Here is a 22,742-nt window from a genome sequence, read left to right as displayed (position 1 = left end):
CTGCCCTGTATTAAGGTATTCAGAAAAAGTAACTGAAATAATTTCATTGGAATAAATTGGAAAATTCAGCCTTAAACACCGTGACAGTGTTTATTTTTCACTCATGTTTGCTGGGTATTTCCAACTAGACTGCTCCCTAGAAGCAGATCTTCTTTGAGGTCCCTAGAGCAACCCTTCTTCTTATATTGAGATACATAGATAGTTATTTGCAAGACAAACTTCAGGTGAAAAATTTTCCCCCATAATCCCTAGTGTGTGGGATGTCACATGTCCAAGGTAAGATCAAGTATTATTGTTGTTAAGATCTTAAAAAGTTAGTAATTGATTTGATGAGATTGCTGAATATATGAGACCATATTACATACAGAGAACAGACAATCTGAACAGAAGTTATTTGGTTATATTGCTTATCATATTATAAATTATTATACATTATATATTATACTTAGTATACAAAAAGATGAAGCAACTTATTTCACTGTAAGAATATATGCGAGGTCTTGTAATGAAACATACAGAAGTGCACTTTATCTAAAACTTATTACTTCCTTTTCTTCGGTGTTAATACTGTAATTGAGTTAAGAGGTGACTATATATATCCTTGGAGAGAGATGACACCTTCAAGTGATTAGTTCTACCTTTCCGCCAACAACTTGAAAGTGGCTAATGCTTCAGGTAGAACGACAAACCTTAAAAACTTAATACAACCACACAAGAACAGAGGTCATAATTCAGCTTTTTTTTTGCCATAAAACATCTCATAAAATTATTTCTATACTTCAGTAACCTCCTTTTTGTAAAAACAGAAATGTATTGTATGGTCATACATGTACATTTAACATGCTTTTTAAGCATTCCAAAGCTCAGGACTTTTCAACTAGTAGTGCATCAATGAGTTATACTCCCTCAAGCAGTCAGTACAGGGAAGACACAGCCTACACCTGAGGTATCTTCTCATGTTCAGCTCCCATTTCATGTATCTGCTAGGATACTACATAAGCTCATTTGTGCTAAATGTAACACCTACTCTTTATATGCCCTGGTGTAATTACTTCAGGATATGGGTATATAATTTACTCCTCTTTATTCATACAAGCCTTGTCCACTGCTCGGACTAAGCACAGGATTTCAAAATGCTGATTTATATATATAGTGTTTTATTTCAAATGAAGGAAGTAAATAAACCATTTGTGTTTCAAATCTGTGGTATTGCTCTTAAAGCTTTTTTCCATTTTTAAATAATATTCCACAGACTCTAAGAAAAACAGAGAGAAAATTGCAAGTATGTGCTTATCTCCACAGTATGTTTGGCCTGAGACAAATGAGTAAGTCTAGTTCCAACTGCAGGAATGATTCACCATCAGTAGAGATGAAAGGTTCCAGTAGAAGATACAGGTTAAATGAGTGAAAATCATCTTCATAAAAAGCTTTACCTCTTAGTAAAGAGAGGAACTGGACAAAAAGAGACAAAAGCGCACACACAAAAACAACAACAAAAAACAACAACAAAATAAAAAACCTACAGAAATATCCAAGTTCTAGACTATGTCAGACACCAAGAGAAGCCATATGGAAGCACAGCAGCAGTTTATTGTACCCTGAGACCATACTTCTTTCTAGCAGCAGCAATTTGCTATGAAATCCCTGAAACAGAACCATATCTTACTCTTCCAGCACTAGTCCACCTGGAGGACATTCCTTATCAACAATACCTAACATTAGAATTCCCTGCCACAACTGTGAAGGCATGAACTCAGAGTCAATGTAGTTGCAAAATAATGTAAATAATTACAAGAATAGCAGTATTTAGTTGGGGAAGGGCTAGATGTGCAAAAAGAAAGGCTGGGAGCTGTGGTTTTTAAAATAACTGAACCTTAACTCTTAATTTTTATTTTTATTTTTTCCCATCCAGACATGTCACCTTCCAGCGTTGAAATACAGAAATAAAGAATTACTCTACCAAGGCTAAAGAATCGCCTTCCTCTTGGAGGAGGAGAACGCAGTTATTTTTCAGAGTGAGTTGTACTTATGCAAATGTATACATAAGAGAAAATAATGACAGATGGCTCATTTCAATTGCCTGGGCATGCACTGACACCTGAACCTCTTTCTGGTATCTGTGACATCTGCCTGAGTTCTAAATACTACACTGGATTCATGGAGATTGGCACTCTTCTGCTAGACAGAGTAAGACACTATCTTAAGCTATCCTAAATGGTGTTGAACAGTTGTGTTTCAACAGCTGATTCAAGCCCAGGGAGTCTATTTTTTGAACCTCAAATTTACAAAAATAATTGCTTAGTTCAAATTCTTCCTTGAAAAACCTGGAATGAAAGTAATCTCTCTTTACAGGCTGTGACAGTAATATATAGACAAAGTCTAGCACCTAGTGACAATAGTTTTTGTTTAGTAAAGCTAGGATAATAGTCAGCATCCTGATGAAAAGTAAGGAATGACAGACTGTATTGATTTACTCAAAATTTCATATAAATGATATTCTGAAAAGGCAAGTTTATTGTAAACTATTGACTTTTTCTATGAAAAAAATCACCTCATTTCGTGAAAGCAGCTGTAAAACAAAAACTTCTAAACATCCAACAAGTATGTCAGTTCAGTACATTTATTACTTTGATAAATGGAACTTCCAGAGAACATCACTTAGGAAAAAAAAAAAAAAAAAGAAAAAAGAAAAATTAGATTCCATCATTTCTCCACACTCAGTTGTCAGAATGTACTCAGGTATTTAAAATCTTATTTTAAGGAGTTCTTTTCCCCTTGCTTATTCAAAACTGAACTTAAAAAAAATCTGATTGCAGTGTTGGTTTCATTCTTATTTAATTAAGAAGTACAGCATGTCAGAAACATGTATGCTAACTTTAGTCACATGTACTGTAGCATCGCACACAAAAAAAGGTAGACTATACAAATAGAAATATACAAATAGAAAAATGTACAAATAGAAAAATATCATGAGAATCCACTCTGAACTTCAGAACTACAAAATACACTACTCACAGATAACAATAGCGTTTGCACATAGCACAGCAATGACTGTGAATATATAAAAACAAATCATTCAAAGTTTCAGATTATGAACTTGCAACCAGTTGCTGTACCAAAATGGGAAGGTACAAAAAAACAATAGAACATAAATCTCTCTTGCATTTATAGGTAAATATAGTGAAATTATTAGTATTGTTTTCTATTCCTAAAACCACTACTATTTGAAAGTCAAGATATCACAGTTCTAGAAATCTAGAAATATGGGAGTTATTCCCCACTGAGAGACTGACAATCTCTCCATTACAGTAATAGATTTTAGAGTGATAAATTTTAATAGCTGTTGTTCTCAGGAAATGATGAGTTTGTGACCTAAGAAGCAAGCAGGGGCAGTAGATTAAGACAGTAAGATGGGCAAAAAATAATTTTTTTTTTTAAAAAAAGGAAGAGGTCAAGACAGAAGAAATAAAAAAAAGAAAAAATTAAAGAGGACATTTTGCAACAACTATAAAGCTGAGAGTGGCACCATAATTATGAAGTGAAATGTCAGACTGCTGAATGCACAGGATTTGCTCTGAAGTGGTGTACTAACACCAGTACGAGAAATGGAAAGCACCTCTGGTTCTGAATCCTTGTAGAATTTCATTCGCAGCCAAGCCAACAATATAAGATGGCTAATTATGAATTCCAGCAAATAAAAACACAAATTCATGCATCTAGAATTAAGCCAATACCATTCCAGACTGGCACCAAATGTATCAACAAGAAGTGTTTTAAAAATTTTCCTCAACAGCAGTACCTAATTCAAACAAATAATATAGGGTGATACAAGAATCATTCATGAGCTTATGCACATTGCTGTGTCTGACGTTTAATAACAAAACACTGCTGTAGGAGTATCAAGATACCTTTTAATCCTAGGCCCTTAAATCATTCACCTACATTAAAAATAAAAAAAAATAAAATAAAAAAAATACAGTAACAGTACAATGAGTACAACTCTTATTTCTCACAACTAATATTTTATTATACAAAATCAACCTAAACATAATCCTCATTGAAAAAATTATTACCTCAATAACTTATGAGAGGTGAGAAAGTGTTATTGAGTGACAATTTCTTCCCTGATAAAATTATTTAAGTCATACATATTGTCTCTCGATACAAATTTCACAATAAAAATACTGTTTGGATAGCTTAAGCTGGACATGGCTATCCTCAAGACATGACTCTCTTTTACCCAAAGAAATCAGGACACTAAATAACTTTTCTTCCCTTTGAAACAGTCATAACTGCTTGAGGCAGCTGCAGCACAAAAACAAAATATCTTCACAAAGGTCTCCAAACAGCGAAGCTGAAAATCTAACCCAAAGTTTCATTTAACAGCCTGTCAGTTTTTTGATATGAAGCTAATGAATGCAGTGGCAAACAAATCCATCAAACCTAACATCAAAACAACTGCACTTCATGCCACCAAAGGGAAAAATACAACCTGCAGGCCAGCACTTTGATCTAACCTATCCACAGAAAATGTGTTGCTAAGCAGCTACCACTGAAAAATGCATGAGTAATTACTGTCTTAATTTTAAGAAAGAAAGCAATAATACTTAAGTATTATGTTTCAAGTAGGGAAGGCTGGTAGACTTCTCTCCTCAGGTTCTACATATCAGCTAAACTACAAAAAGCTTTCCAAAATCAACATCTGAAAACAAATCACGTCTTAAAAGGAGCTGCAATACAAAAGAATCATTATAATGATGAGTAAAATCACCTAGTGTGACTCCATCCCTGATGGAAGGCAGTAAAATTTACATAAATTTATACCGAGTGAAAGTCTCCAAATCATGCCACAAAACAGACACAGTGATCAATGAGAGCAGTATTCAGAAACATCAGTGTCTTCTCTGTAAGCTTTTGAAAGTGCAGGTACCCACTTGGGCAAAGGGCAAAGGAGAGTTATGAGAGAGTCTACCAAGAGTATTTGGAAAAGCAACAAGCAGAGGAATGTGAGGACTTAAACAGTAACAGGAGGAAAACAGAAGGAAAGAAACTAAAATAATCACCACTGTATAAGGAAGAATTAGACCCTGACTAAACCTGCTCAAATTACCCACCTCCTGGACACAAGTTCTAGTAACTGAACACCATTCCTTGTTCAGCAAACAAGTTATTTACTCAGCACAAATCAAAGTGGGTTCCTACAAAACATACAAGCTAATTGCCACTGGCTCATCTGCATTACCAATACTGCCAGAATGCACTCGAGTAAAGAAACTCAAAATGTCCTTCATTAAACTACACAATTCCACATTACTCAGATAAATGTAGTTCCAATAGGAACATTATAAAATTCACTGAAGCCTAAAAATTATTCTATCTGTCCATATTTTATATCTTTTTTTTTTTTCAAAAATAAATAGCATCCAACAATTAAAAGTTACAGGATACCTAAGGATCAGAGAGTCTTTCATCCTCACAGAATGTAACAAACAACTGAAGTACTTATGAGTTGAGCACTACATCTCCTTGATTCTCTAAGTGCTGCCATTACTTAGTATCAGCCCTTCATAAAACATCCCTCTGCACCACACCCATCATCATCAGAATATGACTGGTCTGTTCTTTTCCAGTATCTCCCAGTTCTCTTCCTGTGTGTTCTTGCCAGTGGTAAAAGACAGCAGAAACAACCTCTCCCGTGGAGCTGAAGATTTGTAGTGTATCTGTTATTTCTCCATTTGTGGCTTGGTTGTTTTGTTTTTTTTTCTTAAATCAGCTTTTTACTTCTGCTTAATTCTGTCCAATTTCACTCTCTCCCAAAGTGAGAACACATATCAAAGCAGCAGCTAAGCGTGCAAAGAGCACACTGGAGGTGCCACCTGGTACTGCTTTCCATATATCACTCCCTGACTGAAAGTCTTACACAAACTCTAGAAAACAAGCGGGAGGGTACATGCAACTACCACAGCTAAGTATGGTACACATAGTAAAACCAAGATCACAAGTTTAGTGTTTTTAAAGATAGAAAATTAGCATCCATAGTCTCTGCTTAACCAAAGTTTCAATTACTAGGGGTTTAAATGAAGTTCGATTTAACATTTGCAATTTATTTCACACAGTATTTAACACCATCTCATTTCATGCCAGAAAGCAGTATTATCACACAGCCTAAATATTTACAACAACTTAACTGGAAAACTTTGCCTCTTTTTTTTTTTTTTTCCTCCCTGAAACTAATGAAGAATAAGTACTAACTGTACTTCAGGTCATTTTTTTTTTTCCTAAGGAAGAAATCCACCCGTAAGCAATTAGAAACTATTCTATAAAAATAAAAGTGTTCCTCTATGAAGACAAGTAATCAGTCATCAGTATACAATATTGTCTAGGGAGAATATAGCAACAAACTAACCTAGATATTGCTGATGCAATTTCTGGAGTACAATACAGGTGAACTAGGGAATCCACTTTTTTTTTTCCAATTAACATTTGTATACATATCACACACAGAAAGCACATCTAAGTCAAACAAGCATCAGTACTCTGAAGATGACAAATGGGAATGCAAGGTTATATGGTGTGGGGTTTTTTTCTTTTAATTAAAATACCAGAGCTGCAATTAAAACTTACTAAAATGTCAGTATTCTTTGGGCACATAGTATTCTTACCTTTTTAATTAATTTCAGGAAGTTTCCTGAGGTTGTGATAAAACTAATCATAGCTATCCTCATGTTTTCATAAAGAAACATCCTAATTAAAACACAGAGTACCCAATTTGCATTAACTCCTGTGTGAGCTTTCAAAGGGTCACATAATTAGAATTTAAGAACAGATAACCAGTTATAATATTTTCTCAGTTTGACTTGTTTATCCTATTTGTGCAGCATGAGCAAATGCAAGTATTATGAAGAATTACGTCACCACCTTTCCATTAGTTCTTATCTTCTTACACAGTTCCATTAAAAAATTGTTTTAAAAAACCTACAACTTCCAAGCATGTTACTTTTCATTTAAAAAGATAATACTCTTTAATTTTCATTCTTGTGGTAATAAGCAATAAAAAATAACCAAGTAATATGAAGCTCTCTGGTAATTTGCCAAAGAAACGGGAGTTCACATTTGACAATGTTATCTAAGATACCTTCATAGAGGGAGAGCAGTCATTACTGCTTCAGCTGAAACTTTAAAACTTTCAGACTTTTAAATTCAACTGCAGATAACACAGAAATACTTCAATTTCTTATACTGTATATGCACAACACTGTTCCTATGTGGAATAAGAACAGAGTACACAATTTAATATCTTGATGATAGATGAAAGATTTCTCTATATGCTAGAGAATTTTGACTAAATAAAACTGTATTTAGAATTTATATGCCAACATTTCCTAGCAAAAATTTAGATTTTCAGAAGCACTTTTGGAGTAGTGGAAAGGAACAAGATTTCATTAACTTTGAAAAAATTATCTTCTAATGCCACTGAATTTAAACATGAGATAAAGTTTACAGTATAATACAATAATTGAGAGGCACACTGGAGGCATAAAACATGTAATAGTTTGAACAGGAACAGTCACACACTAAATGGTAGAACGTTTTTTTAAAACACAAGAAATATGAAGCCTGTACACTGCAAGGTATGTAGCTGCATGTATCATTACTTCAGCTTTCTTACATCTGGAGATAAAGTTTGCCATTCCTAAAGCTCAGTTGAAAAAAATTTAGAACTGCAGCACATTCATACCTTTTAAAACCCAGGACAGTTTAACCTGCTGCAATTAACTCTCACAGGTCCATATCCCATACTCCTCTCAACTTTGTTTCATTGTACTTATCTGTAGAAATTGCAAACTATCAAACACATAGATAATATTTTCTTTTTAATTAGCTTTACAGACAACACCTTTTGTTGGCTATTAAAAATGTAACTTTCCCACTAAAGCTAAAGACCATTCTGAATATGTAAGATACATATTGATGTTTTCAATACTTCCACTACTGTTAGTGTGTGCACAGAGAACACATGGGAAAAATATTTATAAATTTCTTACCTTTGAAGCAAATTCAATCTCATTAACAATAATAATCAACGGTCACTAGAATAATAAATTTCCACTATTGGAGAAGTTTCTCATTATGGTCTTCCACTTCCAAGTGTTTAATGAGAGTTCACTATCATTACTTAATTGTTAAACGTGCACATCTGATTTTTTGCTTTGTTTCCACATCATCTTTTTAGCTAATACATTAAGAAAATAACTACTGAAAAAAATTTTTTCAACAAAGAACAAGTCGATGCAGAAACTGCCTCTAAGAAACATTTTGGGAAGCATACTAAACAAAGACTGTGAGAGAAATACTCTGAGAAGAATCACTGAATATTGAAAAACAGTAACAAATTTCTGCTGAACAACTTGCACTTTCTCAATTTTGTATATTTTCTTACACGTTGTACAAGAAGCAAAAAATATTGCCATAGTCTAAAAGTTTAAAATACCTTCAGTGAACCTCACCTCACTTTAAAACCTGAAAATACCTACTCTGAGTTCACAGTTCCTTTATTATTTCATACTGTAAGATATATGATAACATTATAGATGAGAAATATTGGACTTGATACTTTAAACTTTGTTTAATTTTAATTATTTATATTTCTTTTGCAGTATAAAAATTCCTAATTTAAATAAAGTGCTTTCACAAATGGTAGAGTTTAAAGAAGGTTTAAGAGCAGAAGTCAGTTGTCATCATATACACTAACTTCAGTATACATAGATTCAACTGAAAAATATCCATAAATAGAACTGTCTGTGAAGAACAACATACACATTGAGCTGCAAACAAAATTCATTACTGAGAGGGAATACCCATTAGCGAAGTATGATACCCACTATAAAAAGAATACCTATCAACAGAACTTCAATGAAAGCATAAGGTACTACCCAATTAATAGTTCTCCCTTTGCCACCAGCTTCCGTAGGTTCTCACAAAGAAATAACCACAGGAAAGATTTCCTTACACAACAAGTTTTTGCAATATGACTTACCAATTTTGCCGCTTTTCCATAATCAATCCATCGGATGGAGGCAAAGTTTGTTGACTCTGCACAGTTAAACCCATGGTTAAATCCTGCATGGTATCCGTATGGGAACGTGATCATAAATTCTCCTGCTTCTTGTGTAACCTACACCATAAAACCAAAACAGAACAAAAAAAAAGACCTCAAAGTGAAACACATCACAAAAGCAGTTCTGCTCCTGAAGTAAAACTATATTTGCCTTTGCAGCTACCTAGAAAGAAAGATTTATTTTTTTCAACTTGCATACATCACGATTTAATGCAAATATATAGTATACTTGAGACAATGTTGCTTACTATAAAATACATAGCTACATCTATTACATTATGAATTCAGAAAGTATTTTTAAAAAAGCTAATCTTGGGGCAGAGGTTCACTGATAGCAAAACCTGGAAGAATAGGGAGTTAGAAGACACAGCGCAGAGAACGCTACCATATTCCTGATGGAAAAGCAGCATAGAAAAACAACCACAACTAATCATTCCTATATACTAGTAAAAAATTGTTGAAGAAATCATTCTGTCTGCCACCCTGAAGATGTTTCCCTAGAAACACACCAAAACATTTCCCGAGAAGACAGCAGAGAGATCTTAATCTCACTCTTCTCTCCCATACTCACGCTTTTAAAAAAATACAATTCGAAGACCTATGACTGAGGGCCTGATCTGCCTTTTAAGCTACTTACTGTTGATGATCAAGCATAAAGTAGGAAAAAAACTCTAAGTTAACGAGCTGTAGGAGTTAAAGGAAACAATGGTGTTCATCCCAAAGGAACACGCTGGATATATTTAGATCCACTTAAGCAATATCTTTAAATCACTTGGATAGGAAAGGAAGAAGAATTATCAAAAATAGCTGTGCACCAATTCTTCAGCCTTACAGCTGCTAACACCAAAGGGGATTCTTGCACTGAAATGCCATGCAGAATGTCCCAATGTAAGGCCATTAAAACACCACTTTAGACATTGCATTAAAACAAATTTCAATCTGTGTCATCTCCTTCTTTCTCATTAAGCACAATTTAATAGAAGGATATGAATCTGGATTTATTGATAATGAAAACTCAAAATACCTAAAGCACAAGGGGCATGAAAGAAGATTCTCAAAGAGAAGTTTGACTAGAGTTAAGTATTGCTTTAGACAATAAGCAAGGGTAGTTCCAAAGGTCTGCTCTGTTCTTTACATGTACAGCGAAAAACAACCAAAAGAAAAGTGCTGAGGCCACTGATTCAACAAAAAATTCTAGAAAGCATTAAAAAAAGTAAAAAATCAACACTAAACAATTGTCATAGTAATTATGTTTTGTATAGCCAAAAGGATACCAAATGCCTAATCATTGTGAAAGAGATATCAGATTTAAAAGACTTCTTACCAAAAAAAAAAAAAAAAAAAGTTTGGAAAAAAAAAAAAAAAGAGATATCAAATATAAAAAGCTTTTTACCAAAAAAAAAAAAAAAAAAAAAGTTTGGTACAATAAACAAATAAATGGTCAGTATATTCTCTTTCAAGAGAGAAATGTAATCTCCTTCTATTTGGATAGACTGCTGCTCTCCTCTGGACATGAAGAAAAGGAGACACAACACTTGTCAGTCACTAATACTCCCTCAGATACAGGCTTAATCTCTTAAAGTCAGACCACCAGAAGGTGTATCATGGACAGGCTAATCAGAGACTAGAAATGGCACACAATCTTCTGAACTATCTGATAAGAATTAATCAATGAACTAGAAGATTCAAAAGGAAAGAGTTAAAAGAGATTCCCTATAATGTCTGATATGCCTGTTTGCATGTAACACATCAGACAGCAGGCCCACTGAAAATCAAAGAGATCCATTTAAATGAAGCAAATAATCTGAGCAATGACTGACTGTTCAACAAGACATATTTGCTGATTACAGGAAAATAAAGAGACTTCCTTAGAGATCGAATAGGCTCCTTTCATTGTCTGACAATGCCTTGCAAAAGCAATACAGTAAGAAAAATTGGAAGGAAAATATTACTTTTTTTAGGGAAACATACTTATGATTTGAAATTGCAAAAAGGAAGAGTTACATTTTAAACAAACACCAAAATTAAAACTCACAAATCCAAACATTTTTCTTATTAACATGTCATTTTTAAAATATCAGGTTTTTGCTGGCATGGTTGTCTTACATTGTTTCCACTTTTAGAATCTCCCCTTTTTTCTCCTTCAAAATTTCACCTCATAATTTTATGAATTCTTGATGTATTTTTTTCTTTTGTTCATTGCAAGAATAAACACACTGAGATACCAATTCAATATTTGAATTTCTGATTGTATTATGGCACAAAGGAAAGAGAAAAACAAGAAAAACATACTTAGCTAAGAAAGCAAAAGAGTAAAATGGGATCTTATATTTTACCTTGGCACTTTGCAAGGTTAATTTTTTGTGGATTCATATTTAGCATTACAAGCAAATGCGCATTCAGGTGCATATATTGTAACTGCTACTGTAGCACTCCAACAATCACTGTGGGAATGTTTAAGAAAGATTATTCTCAATACCAACAATTCCAAAAATTTATCTCAATACACCCTCCCACTGCTGACAGTTTAGCAGGTGTTCTATTTCAACAAGCAGCAGTACAGCTGCCACCTGGTAGACACAGGCTGCCTTATCAGCATTCAGCACATTTCCACTTCTATCACTTTGAGCCATGACAGATCACAGCCTGGTTCTCTCTATTCACTTTCTCACTGAATCCCATTAATTACAATTACACTTGGGTACAGTCTGCTTCCTCCAAAGACTAGGTGACAGAACCAAACTCAAATATTTAACTATTTCTAACACTTTCTTTTTTTTTTTTTTTAGATTACAGCAATAATCAATTCCCTTACCCACGTCAAATGTGCGGCACTGAAAACAAACTTTCTGCAATATGATAGTGTAAACACCAACCACTGAAAATTATACTGTTCAGAGTAATGTTCTGCAAACCCAAAACTATAAATCTAGTTATAAAACCTTCCAGTGTGAAAGGTTTCATCTGACACTTCACGATAAACATAAAGCTATGAAGGGAATCAGGATTTACCTATATATTAGAAAACGTGAACTCAGCTACTTCATTTCCATATGATAATATATCATTCTGAAAACAAACTAGGTCTTCTATGAGAAATTTATTCAAAAAAAGCTTGCTTTCCAAAGCAGGCAGTATCATTTTAAACACCTACATTTCTTCTATTTTATACACAGGTTGTTTTAAGCATGAAAAAGTGAAGATATACTCCAAAAGGCAAATAACAAATCAGTGGCTTCATCCCACCTGAGCTGCAGTGCTGTTAATACCGAGATGTTTTAATTACTGCTGAGCAGTCATTTCACAGAGTCAAGGCCTTTTCCATTTCTCACTCCACCCCACCAGCAAGTAGGCTGTGGGTGCACAAGAAGCTGAGAAGGGGCACAGCTGTGACAGCTGACCCCAACTGACCAAAGGGGTATCCCAGACCATATGATGTCATACTCAGTAATAAAGACTGAGGGAAGAAGGGGAGAGATTGGGAATGATGGTGTTTGTATTCCCAAGTAAATGTTACTCATGACGGAGCCTTGTTTTCCTGGAGATGGCTGAACACCTGCCTGCTGATGGGAGGTAGTGAATTAATTCCTCAGTTTGCTTTGCAGTGAGCAGTTTTGCTTCTTTACCTATTAAACTGTCCCAAACTCCACGCACAATTTTCTCATTTTTACCCCTCTGATTGTCTCCCCATCCCACTAGGGGAGATTGAGTGAATGCATGTGTAGGGCTTAGGTGGCAGCTGGGGTTAAATCATGACAATACTATACCCAAAAAGTTCTCTTAAATTCACTTCATTAGTATTATTTCTAGGGGTAACTATTCATTCTGCTATAAAAATATCAACTAAAGCAGACAGAAAGCACTACATTATCCTATACTCCAGTCCAGAGAACATCATAAGCTAAATGTGTATACAGAGGCCCACACTATATACCAGTAAATAAATAGTGCCTACACTAAAACAGAAAAGGTAATAATAAAAAAGGAGTGTGACAGGGACAGTTTGCAGCATTATACTGCAGCAGGAACGAAGTGAGAAGTATATACTAGTTCTTCTGAACACCTTAAAACAGCCTGTGCAGTGGGAAACCTTAATGATCAAAAGGCTTTTAAAAAACAAGTATAACATACACAGATATTTAGGCAGGGGACATTCTATATCAAGGTCTACTCTTCTGAGTAGGCTTTAAAAGCTCTTAAATTTAGAAATTGAGAATTTGAAAAGCATTCAGGATAGATAAAAAATATGCTTAAAGAAAAAGCAATGCAATAGAAATATTTTTTTAGCTGTAACCTATATGAAGTTCAAAGTGGAAGGTAAAAAATCTTGCAAGAAAGCCAAAGAAACTGAACAATTCAGATGGGTTTGAAAGCAACTATGTATCACATTCATCCACAAATAAGAAAGTCAGCTTTTTTTCCCACTTTCTCTTTATATAATGGTCTTAGCAAATGTTCAGTCTGCCAAAACCTAGCAGCACAAAATAATAATTTACTCTTTTTCTAAAAAGTTGGAAAATTTAAAGTACTTCTCATACTACACAGCAGTTCTTTAGGTTTTATACCACCTGAAACATTTTAGATCATGATATTGATACACTTATATTTAATTGCATCAGAAAAAACAACATACAGACATTTTAAAAAAATTAATATTTAGGTACAGAATTTATATCAATATAGCTAGTTAATAAGCATTTCAGTCAATAAAAATCACCTGCAAGCTTGGATGGAAATAAAATAGAAATTTAAAATATTGGTATTGTTTTAAAAATCACAGAAACTTTTAGCATAAATATTATGATGGCTACTAGTGTTTTCTGCTACAAAATTACAAGCTAAACCATAAAAAGATCCTAATATTTCAAGCATTTGTTTTCAATTGCCTTACCTTTAAATATAAGCAGTTACTATAGTAAACACAATCTATTTCAACACCCAAATGCACAATTTAAAAAGAAATACTAATTTACCTTGTCAAAAGGAATTCCATATTTTTTCAATATTGATGGAGAAATAAGAGTCATCTTGTGCCGAAGAAAAGCATCACATCCTTGAGAACTGCTTGGGAAGAACCCTAATAAAGCAAGATAAGAAAAAAATAGTACCTTTTAATTAAAATAAGTAGTGAATTTCCGTAATACATTTCAACACATAGAACTGCTTAAACTTTTTCTATAATTCTTTTATTGTGCCATTGCCAGGTTCTCAGAGATTTGTATAAAAATCAAATGTATCTCCTAAGTTTTTTAACTGATTTTCAGGGGGAGAGATTGCAGGGGTTTAGGATTTCTTTGCTTGTTTCTATGTTTGTTAAGAACTGAAATAATTTTAAACAAATTTGGACCTGTCAACTTTATTATACTTTTCCTTTGATTTTACAGAAATATTTTGCTGTGGGTTTGGGTTTTTTTTATGTTAATGTTACCTCTGCACATATTAAAATCAACTGCAGTATATAAATTTAGGAGGATTCCACAGAACTAGGTTTACCTAGCACTTCTAGACCATCTATACAGTAAAAATCCCATATCTAGAAAAGGCTAGAAAGTATGGCTACTTGCAGAGGGATATCCAGTACTACTAAAAAAAGGTGGGGTTTTTTTTTGTGTTTCTGTATACCTTCATCTTAATTCCTATGTACAAAGATTGCTTTCCATGCTTCAGCTTTCATTATTGTATGTACCACTCTACAAACCCTGCTTAGTCCATTAAATAATTATATAATCCACTTGATAAGATAAATGAATGAGAGGGAAAGTGAAAATTAAAGAGGAGGTTTCAGTTTTATTAAACTCCAGTATCTGATTATCTAACCAGCATGTGAAGAGCACTTCAACTACAATGCAAATGAGCTACCCTATCTTTCCTCCCCTAAAATGAAAGCATCTTGTTCTTTTCTCTTCAGCCTAACTATCCTATGGGAAGAAACCACTGTGTTACAGGGAAAATGGAAAAGGATAAGAAGGAGAAAGGGAAAAGTTTCCAGAACATCACTAGCTTAGTCCATTCTGACCTCCTAGCCCTCTCTTAAAATACACAGGAGAAGCTGAATTCTAAGTTTTTAACTGGTGCAGTAGGAATTAGTCTGACTCTACCTTAAAAAGAAAGTCTATGATAATGACATGAGTAAAAAAGGACTGACAAATTATTTTCATTTTTGTTATAAATCTAGGTCAAATTCATATTATAAGAAAATCCAAATATATTTAAGAATTATTACTTTTTTTCTGGGTACAAGGAAAACATATGTAATTCTATTTTTAAGCAGGAGAACTAACTGAGAAACACAGACAGAAATAAAAGTGAAGCAAATAGTATTAAAATATATATATATTTAAACTATTATCTTGCATAGCATCTTGATTCTGGAGAAGATATAATGCCAGGTCTTCATGATGAAAAGGTGTCTTTAATGACGCAATAATACTGATTCAGAAAAGACAGGTTTCATTCATTTATGCATAAAATGAGATATTAAGCCTCAAGAACACAAAAGATCTTTGACAGAGATCAAGATTGACAGGCTACCTAGTACTATCCAAAGTGTGAATGTTTTTTCAAAATGAATGCATTAACCAAGAACGTAACTCACTTTTTTACCAAACTGTAACTGTTTTGTGGTAATTGTTTTGATGGAAAAACCTGGTAGTTACATGAAAGCAACAAGAGGTCACTCAGAAAAGACTAGACATATATTACAAAAATGTGGCTTTAGTGGACACAAAATTAGCCAAAAGGACATTTATCTAGTAAAAAGGCCTTCTGTCATGTCTTTACTGTATTTGCACAAATTGTATTTCTCTGATGTAAATTTTAGTTTGCCTTTCACAGAAGCAGTTTCATTCTTGGAGAAAGGAATTCTCTATTATTAAAAAAAAAGCAAACAAACAAACAAAAACCCACAACAACACTTTCAATCAACTAACCATCTAAATATCCTTAATGACTTGAGGGGGAAAAAAAAAAAAAGAAAAAAAAAAAGAAATATCAATAATTTGCCATAATATATTAGCTTTATCTGTAATGTCAGATTTATTTTTTTTCTCTCTGATGTCCACTAACTACCCTACAATTCCAAGAAAACTTAAAGGTGATCACATTATTATTCTTATATTTTTTTCTAGCACACTCCTCTGTCCTGGGAGTGCAATTTTTTTCTAATTTCTCAGATATAAGGTTAAGTACCACATTACCAACAAAGGTGTAATGTACATTTATGGTGATCAGCATATTAAGAACTCTCATAAGATGCTCCGAGATCAAACTTTATTCAAATTTCTCGTCTTTCTTTTTCACTCTCCATCAAAAGGCACAGAACTATTCATTCTCTTCTGGAATTGCAAATAATGTTTTATCATACATGTTTGGCTTCACTGACTAGAAGAGTTATAAGAAAATAGCTCACAATTAGTGGGCTCCATTAAGTAAATTTCAACCATTTTGGTACAATTGATGCCTTTAACACTATTCTAATAACCACAAGAATATATAATATATAGGAATATATTGGAACATGCAGTGGAAAAAGTGATGGAAAGAGCCAATTGAAACTGTGAGGAAATAACAGGAATGAAAAGTAGCAAAAAACCTGAATTTCTAATATCAGGGTGAGTTTCACCGAGTTCTTTTTTCCTGAAAAAACAGATTTTGTAACAAATACTGCTACTGCAAATGATGGGCAAATACCCCAAATTTCAGTTGTAGCACTACGTCTCCAAAAACAAATTGAAATAGTTGTGACAACTCCAACCAGAAGGCAATCTTGTTGCTCAGTCCTAAGGAAGTTACAAACAAAAAGAGTAGCAGAACACAACCTGCTCAAAACCCATTAAGAGGAATTTACAAAATATTTGTTGTTGCTATAGAGCCCTCATAGTGAAATCCAAGTGCAGCCTACACATTTTGTACCATTGCAAAATACCTTTTGACTCTGTCAAAGACTAGACCTACAGACACTCAAATTTTCCAGTCTCATTCAGCTCATTTTTTTCACAAGCACTCCCCTTCAATGAACAAGGGAAGAAAGAAAGGTTTTATTTCCTCATTACAAGACCGTTTATCGGATAGCCATTTGTTATGACCAGGCTAAAGGTAAGGTCACACAAGCTCTTCTTTCAGGAAAGAAAATACCTGTGAGAAAATTGGCTGGCAGACGTAAAAAATACCTTATGGCACAATGAGTAGAGAGGACACTGCATTAGAAACATTCCAAAACCCTTGCAAATACATTAAATGCAGGCCAATTCAAGACTTGCCTGAAAAAAACCAACAGAAACATTCTCAAACAACACCAAGCTTATGTTATAATTACTATTTTACATTAACAGTTAATTATGGATATTTCGTGAAATCCTACATCCAAAATTAAAATAAAACCCACAAATGAAATCTATTTAAAATCTAACTACTGTTCAAGTTCTGTAGCACAGTCATGCTTTTATGAGACACGTGAAATCTTAATTTCATCCATTAACAGTAATCTATTAACTTTAAATAAGTTCTACAAAAGCAGGTACTTTGTGACAATTTGCATGCAATGTCAGTTTCTCAGATGGTCTGTCGTGCCATGGTAGGCCTCTTCTACAACTCTTCTCAATACTTAGCCATCTGCACACTACTTATCTTCTCGGGAAAGATTACACAGAACACAAAATGACAGTTCAAAACAGTTACTTGATAGGAGCTGATGAGGAATATCAAAATAAGTGTAAAACAGAACTAGCTTTCTCACTGATTTACATCCATGAGAAATAGACCATCCAGTTGAAAATTCTCCAACCCATGATTTAAAGAAACACTGACATTCTCAACACCTATAGCAGAAATAGAACAGTACACAAGGTGAGTATGTGATTGGGCACTTGGCAGCATAATATTTGGGTATAACCTCATAAACTACAGGTAGAATACATGTTTACACCAAACTGCAAGTCCCACTCAAGCTTTTAAAAACCCTGTGCTGAATATGAACCAGCAGCGTGCCCAGGTGGCCAAGAAAGCCAATGGAATCCTGGCCTGTATTAGAAATAGTGTGACCAGCAGAAGTAAAGAGGTGATTGTCCCCCTGTACTCAGCACTGGTGAGGCCACACCTGGAGTATTGCGTCCAGTTTTGGGCACCTCAATTCAAGAGAGATATCGAGGTGCTGGAGCAAGTATAGAGGAGGGCAACGAAGCTGGTGAAGGGCCTAGAGAATAAATCTTATGAAGAACACTTGAAGGAGCTGGGAATGTTTAGCTGGAGGAAGAGGAGGCTGAGGGGAGACCTCATCAGTCTCTACAGCTACCTGAAAGGTCATTGTAGAGAGGCTGGCCTTGGTCTCTTCTCACAGGTAATTAGTGACAGAACAAGAGGGAATGGCTTCAAGCTGCAACAGGGGAGATTTAAACTGGACATTAGGAAAAATTTCTTTACAGAAAGAGTGGTCAGACACTGGAATAGGCTGCCCAGGGAGGTGGTTGAGTCACCATGTCTGGTTGTGTTTAAGGGTCGTTTGGATGTGGTGTTGGATATGATTTAGGGGAGAACTTCGTAGAGTAGGGGTGATGGTTGGACTCAGTGATCCCAAGGGTCCTTTCCAACCTGAATAGTACTATGATTCTAAGATTCTGTGATTCTATGAAACACAAATTCATATCTTTTTTAAATTAACTTGCAGTAATTTTAATTTCTTTGAGTTAACTTTCTGTATTGCACACAAAAAAAAATTAGGAGGGTGACTAACTTGACTCAAATAACCATCAAATGAGACAAACTTCAAATATTTAGCTGCTCAAGTTTTCAGATACAGGATCCATTAGAAGTTATGCAAGTGGTACATCACATTTAATTCCAAAAACTGTTTACATTTGTTCTCATATGTAACAGATAAAGGTCTACATTTAATAAATTATTACTATGCACCACACAATTATTTTTAGAGTACCCCTACATACTGACAATGTTTTACGCTGTACTTCAGTTTCTTCTTTAACATGATTGAACACCATAGATAGATGTCATCACCTCTCTGAAATAGTTTCTGTAGTTAAAGAGCTATTAAAAGATCTTGAAAATCCTTCAAACTGTCTTTTCTGGTTTGCCACTCTGTTTCTATTCTACTTATTTTCTAAGCCATTTTGTGATACCAAAAATCCTTAAGAAAATCATGGTATTACAGATTAACATAAGTATAAAAATTGCAGCTAACAGCTCACTTCAGATTTTTACTGCATTTATGTCTACATAAAATTTTAAAAACCTACATAAATGAGAAAGCAGCTGAAAGGCAAAATCAAACTATTACATTTATTAGATGCAAGTCTAATGTCTTTCAGATAAAGAATTTGCAGGTGCCACAGTCAATCAAGATTTCAGTGGGAAGCAAAAATGCAAGCACTCATGCACAAAAGGCATGTGTGGTAACTGTGATGTGCAGGCAAGAAAACAGAAAATATTCTAGCCTTTCTTTAATTTTAGGTATCAACTGCTGCCTTGATTTAGATAATCTATCATATTTAATACATTCTTTATTTATTTTTTTTTTAATTAATTAGGAGCCTTTAATCCATTCAGTAGGCATTTGGCCATCAGAGCTAACCTTCTTGCATAAACTACTGTTTTTTTCCTCTGATGTTGCACTCATGAAAAAATAGGATTAAAAGTATTTTTAATACACATGTAGTTAAGTATGAAGCTCTCATTTACTACTATGTTTTAGTATTTTTTTACTATTAAGTGACTTGCAGTCATGCAGCTTATGGACGAACATCACGGAAACATCCTGGCCTGCGGCAATCCGTTACTAACACCATCGGACCGTGACGCCTAAATTTTAATCTTTTCAAGATACCTTAAAATTCAGGCTTTATTTTAGCATGCAGCGGTTGGAAAGTAGAAGATCAAAGAGGTCTTAATCTCCACAGCACAGAAATAATCAGAAATGTTTGCTTGGGTGTTTTTATTTAAAAAAAACAACAACCTACTGGTTTAGCTGGACCAAAAAAATCATGAAAACAACCTACAAACAGAAAAACATTGCAGAAGAGTAAAATACTAAGATTCTAAGAAATGTCAGAGAGAATTGTCTGTGAAACTAACTCACCTACCTCTTATTGCTGTTAAAATAAACATCTCTCCATGTATATGTAGTTTTCTACAGAAATCCTGTTTTATTCACTGAATATAATAGAACAAACAATTATTTGAAATCTAATCTTCACTGTTTAGTATCTGATTCTGTGTTTTATTTGTTTATTTGATTTATTCAAAACACAGTTCTAAAATAAAAGCAATTAAATTTTAATCATACACATGATTCATCAAATAAAGAAGTTTTTCATTCACCACATAGATTTTTCTAACTTGTACTTACATATAATTAACAGTAGTAGTAGACAACCTCCACACAGATATGCAAAGACCAAGGCCGAGTGACATGCCTGGGCAACTTCTTTAAATACAGTGATCAGTAAGGACCGAGGAACTAGGTTATGGTCCCAGTGTACCTGAAGCAAGATCCCTTTCTTTCCTACCTGCTTCCAGCAGTTCTGGACCTATGAACTATTACGCTGTGTGATACTGAAACTCTAAGTCCCATTTAGCCTACTAGCCAACTCTGATTCTGACATTCTGATATTAAGACACTGTTCTCCCAGTATAATGTATGAGCTTCCGACAGTGATTTTTAAATTCCCACTTCTCCCCATGCTTTATGTTCCATTCCTCTTAGCATATTAGGCCACCAGTATCAGCAATAAGAGGCCTAAGCACATTCAGGTCACTGTTTTCTAACATAATACTTTCTCAATATATGCAAGTTTATATGCTGACACTGCCAATTCTCTTACCTCAATCTCAAAAAAATCAGTTGATATCCACTGCAGAACATTTAAACCTGAACAGTTTTAAAACACTGCACAGTGAAAACTAACCAACATGGTATCAGTAACAAATGCCAAAGCAGCCATATCGCATAAAATGAAAAGCCTATCTACCCACGGATCTTGTTCCCAGCAAATGTTGAAAGTGGATATACAGAGAACTGTTTAAATATAGCATGAAATCTTTGCTTACTCTGACTAACCTACTTCCAAGAAGTTGCTAATCAAAAATTTCCAGAGTCAAGTGCAGTTCCTACGCTTCTCTAACAGATCTTTTTGCCAGTGTTGTTCAGTCCACCATGAAGAGTGAGGAGTTCATACTGTGAACAGAACCATCTCCCTCTGTTTGTATTGGGCCAGTACTGTTTAACACCTTTGTCGTCAACATGGACAGTGGTATCAAGTGCACCCTCAGCAAGTTCAGCAAGTTCGCTGATGGCACCAAACTGTGTGGTGTGGTCAACACGCTGAAGGGAAGGGATGCCTTCCAGAGGGACCTTGACAGGCTCGAGAAGTGGGCTCGTGCAAACTGCATGAAGTTCAACAAGGCCAAGTGCAAGGTTCAGCACCTGGGTCGAGGCAGTCCCATGCATGGGGGCTGGGAGGAGAAAGGATTGAGGGCAGCCCTGCAGAGAAGGGCTTGGAGGTGATGGTGGATGAGAAGCTCAATATAAGCCGGCAATGTGCGCTTGCAGACCAGAAAGCCAACCGTGTCCTGAGGTGCATCAAAAGAAGTTTGGCCAGCCAGTTAAGGGAGGTGATTCTGCCCCTCTGCTCTTGTGAGACCCCACTTGGAGTACTGTGTCCCGTTCTACAGCCCCCAACATAAGAAGGACATAGAGGTCCTTGAGCGAGTCCAGCGGAGGGTGACAATAATGATGAGAGGACTGGAGTACCTCTGCTATGAAGACAGACTGAGGAAGTTGGGGTTGCTCAGCCTGGAGAAGAGGAGGCTCCAAGGTGACCTTATAGCAGTTTTCCAACACCTGAAGGGAGCCTACAAGACAGCTGGGGCAGGACTTTTTAACTGCCATGTAGTGAGAGGACAGGGGGCAAAGGTTTAAAACTTGAAGAAGGGAGATTAAAATTATAGAATGACAGAATCATTAGCATTGGAAGAGACCTTAAAGATCAAGTTCCAACCCCCCTGCCATGAACAGGGAACTACTAGAGCAGGCTGCACAAACCCTCATCCAACCTGGCCTTAAAAACCTCCAGGGATGGGGCATCAACAACTTCCCTGGGCAACCCATTCCAGTTCCTCACCGCCCTTATAGTGAAGAACTTCTTCCTAATATCTAAGCTAAATCTCCCCTCTCTCAGTTTAAAACCATTACCCCTTGTCCTATCACAATCTCCTCTGATGAAAAGCCCCTCCCCAGCTTTCCTGTAGGCCCCCTTCAGGTACTGGAAGGCTGCTATAAGGTCTTCCCGGAGCCTTCACTTCTCTAAGCTGAACAGCCCAAATTCTCTCAGCCTGTCTTCACAGCAGAGGTGCTCCAGGCCTTTGATCATCTTCATGGCCCTTCTCTGGACCCTCTCCAACAGGTCTATATCCTTCTTGGGCCAAGGGCACCAGAGCTGTACATAGTACTCCAGGTGGGGTCTCACCAGAGCAGAACCTCTCCCTGGCCACACTTCCTTTGATGCAGCCCAGGATGCAGTTGCTCTCTGGGCTGCAGCACACACTGGCAGCTTATGTCAAGCTTCTCATCTACTACCACCTCCAAGTCCTTCTCCTAAGGGGCGCTCCGCAGACA

General features: G+C 35.3%; 1 protein-coding gene across 1 annotated transcript in view; it reads right to left on the bottom strand.

The window, feature by feature from the left end:
* The window catches only part of KDM4C (lysine (K)-specific demethylase 4C), a 252,049-nt gene that overhangs the window by 202,652 nt on the left and 26,655 nt on the right, over positions 1-22,742 (bottom strand). The window contains 2 exon segments of the mRNA XM_010000645.1: positions 9,038-9,175; positions 14,092-14,195. Coding sequence (XP_009998947.1) covers positions 9,038-9,175; positions 14,092-14,195 — 242 coding nt within the window.

Source organism: Chaetura pelagica, unplaced genomic scaffold, assembly GCF_000747805.2.
Source record: "Chaetura pelagica isolate M959 unplaced genomic scaffold, ChaPel_1.0 scaffold596, whole genome shotgun sequence".
NCBI classification, from domain to species: domain Eukaryota; kingdom Metazoa; phylum Chordata; class Aves; order Apodiformes; family Apodidae; genus Chaetura; species Chaetura pelagica.
Note: the sequence above shows the minus strand (reverse complement) of the source record. Positions and strands in the feature narration are given on the sequence as shown.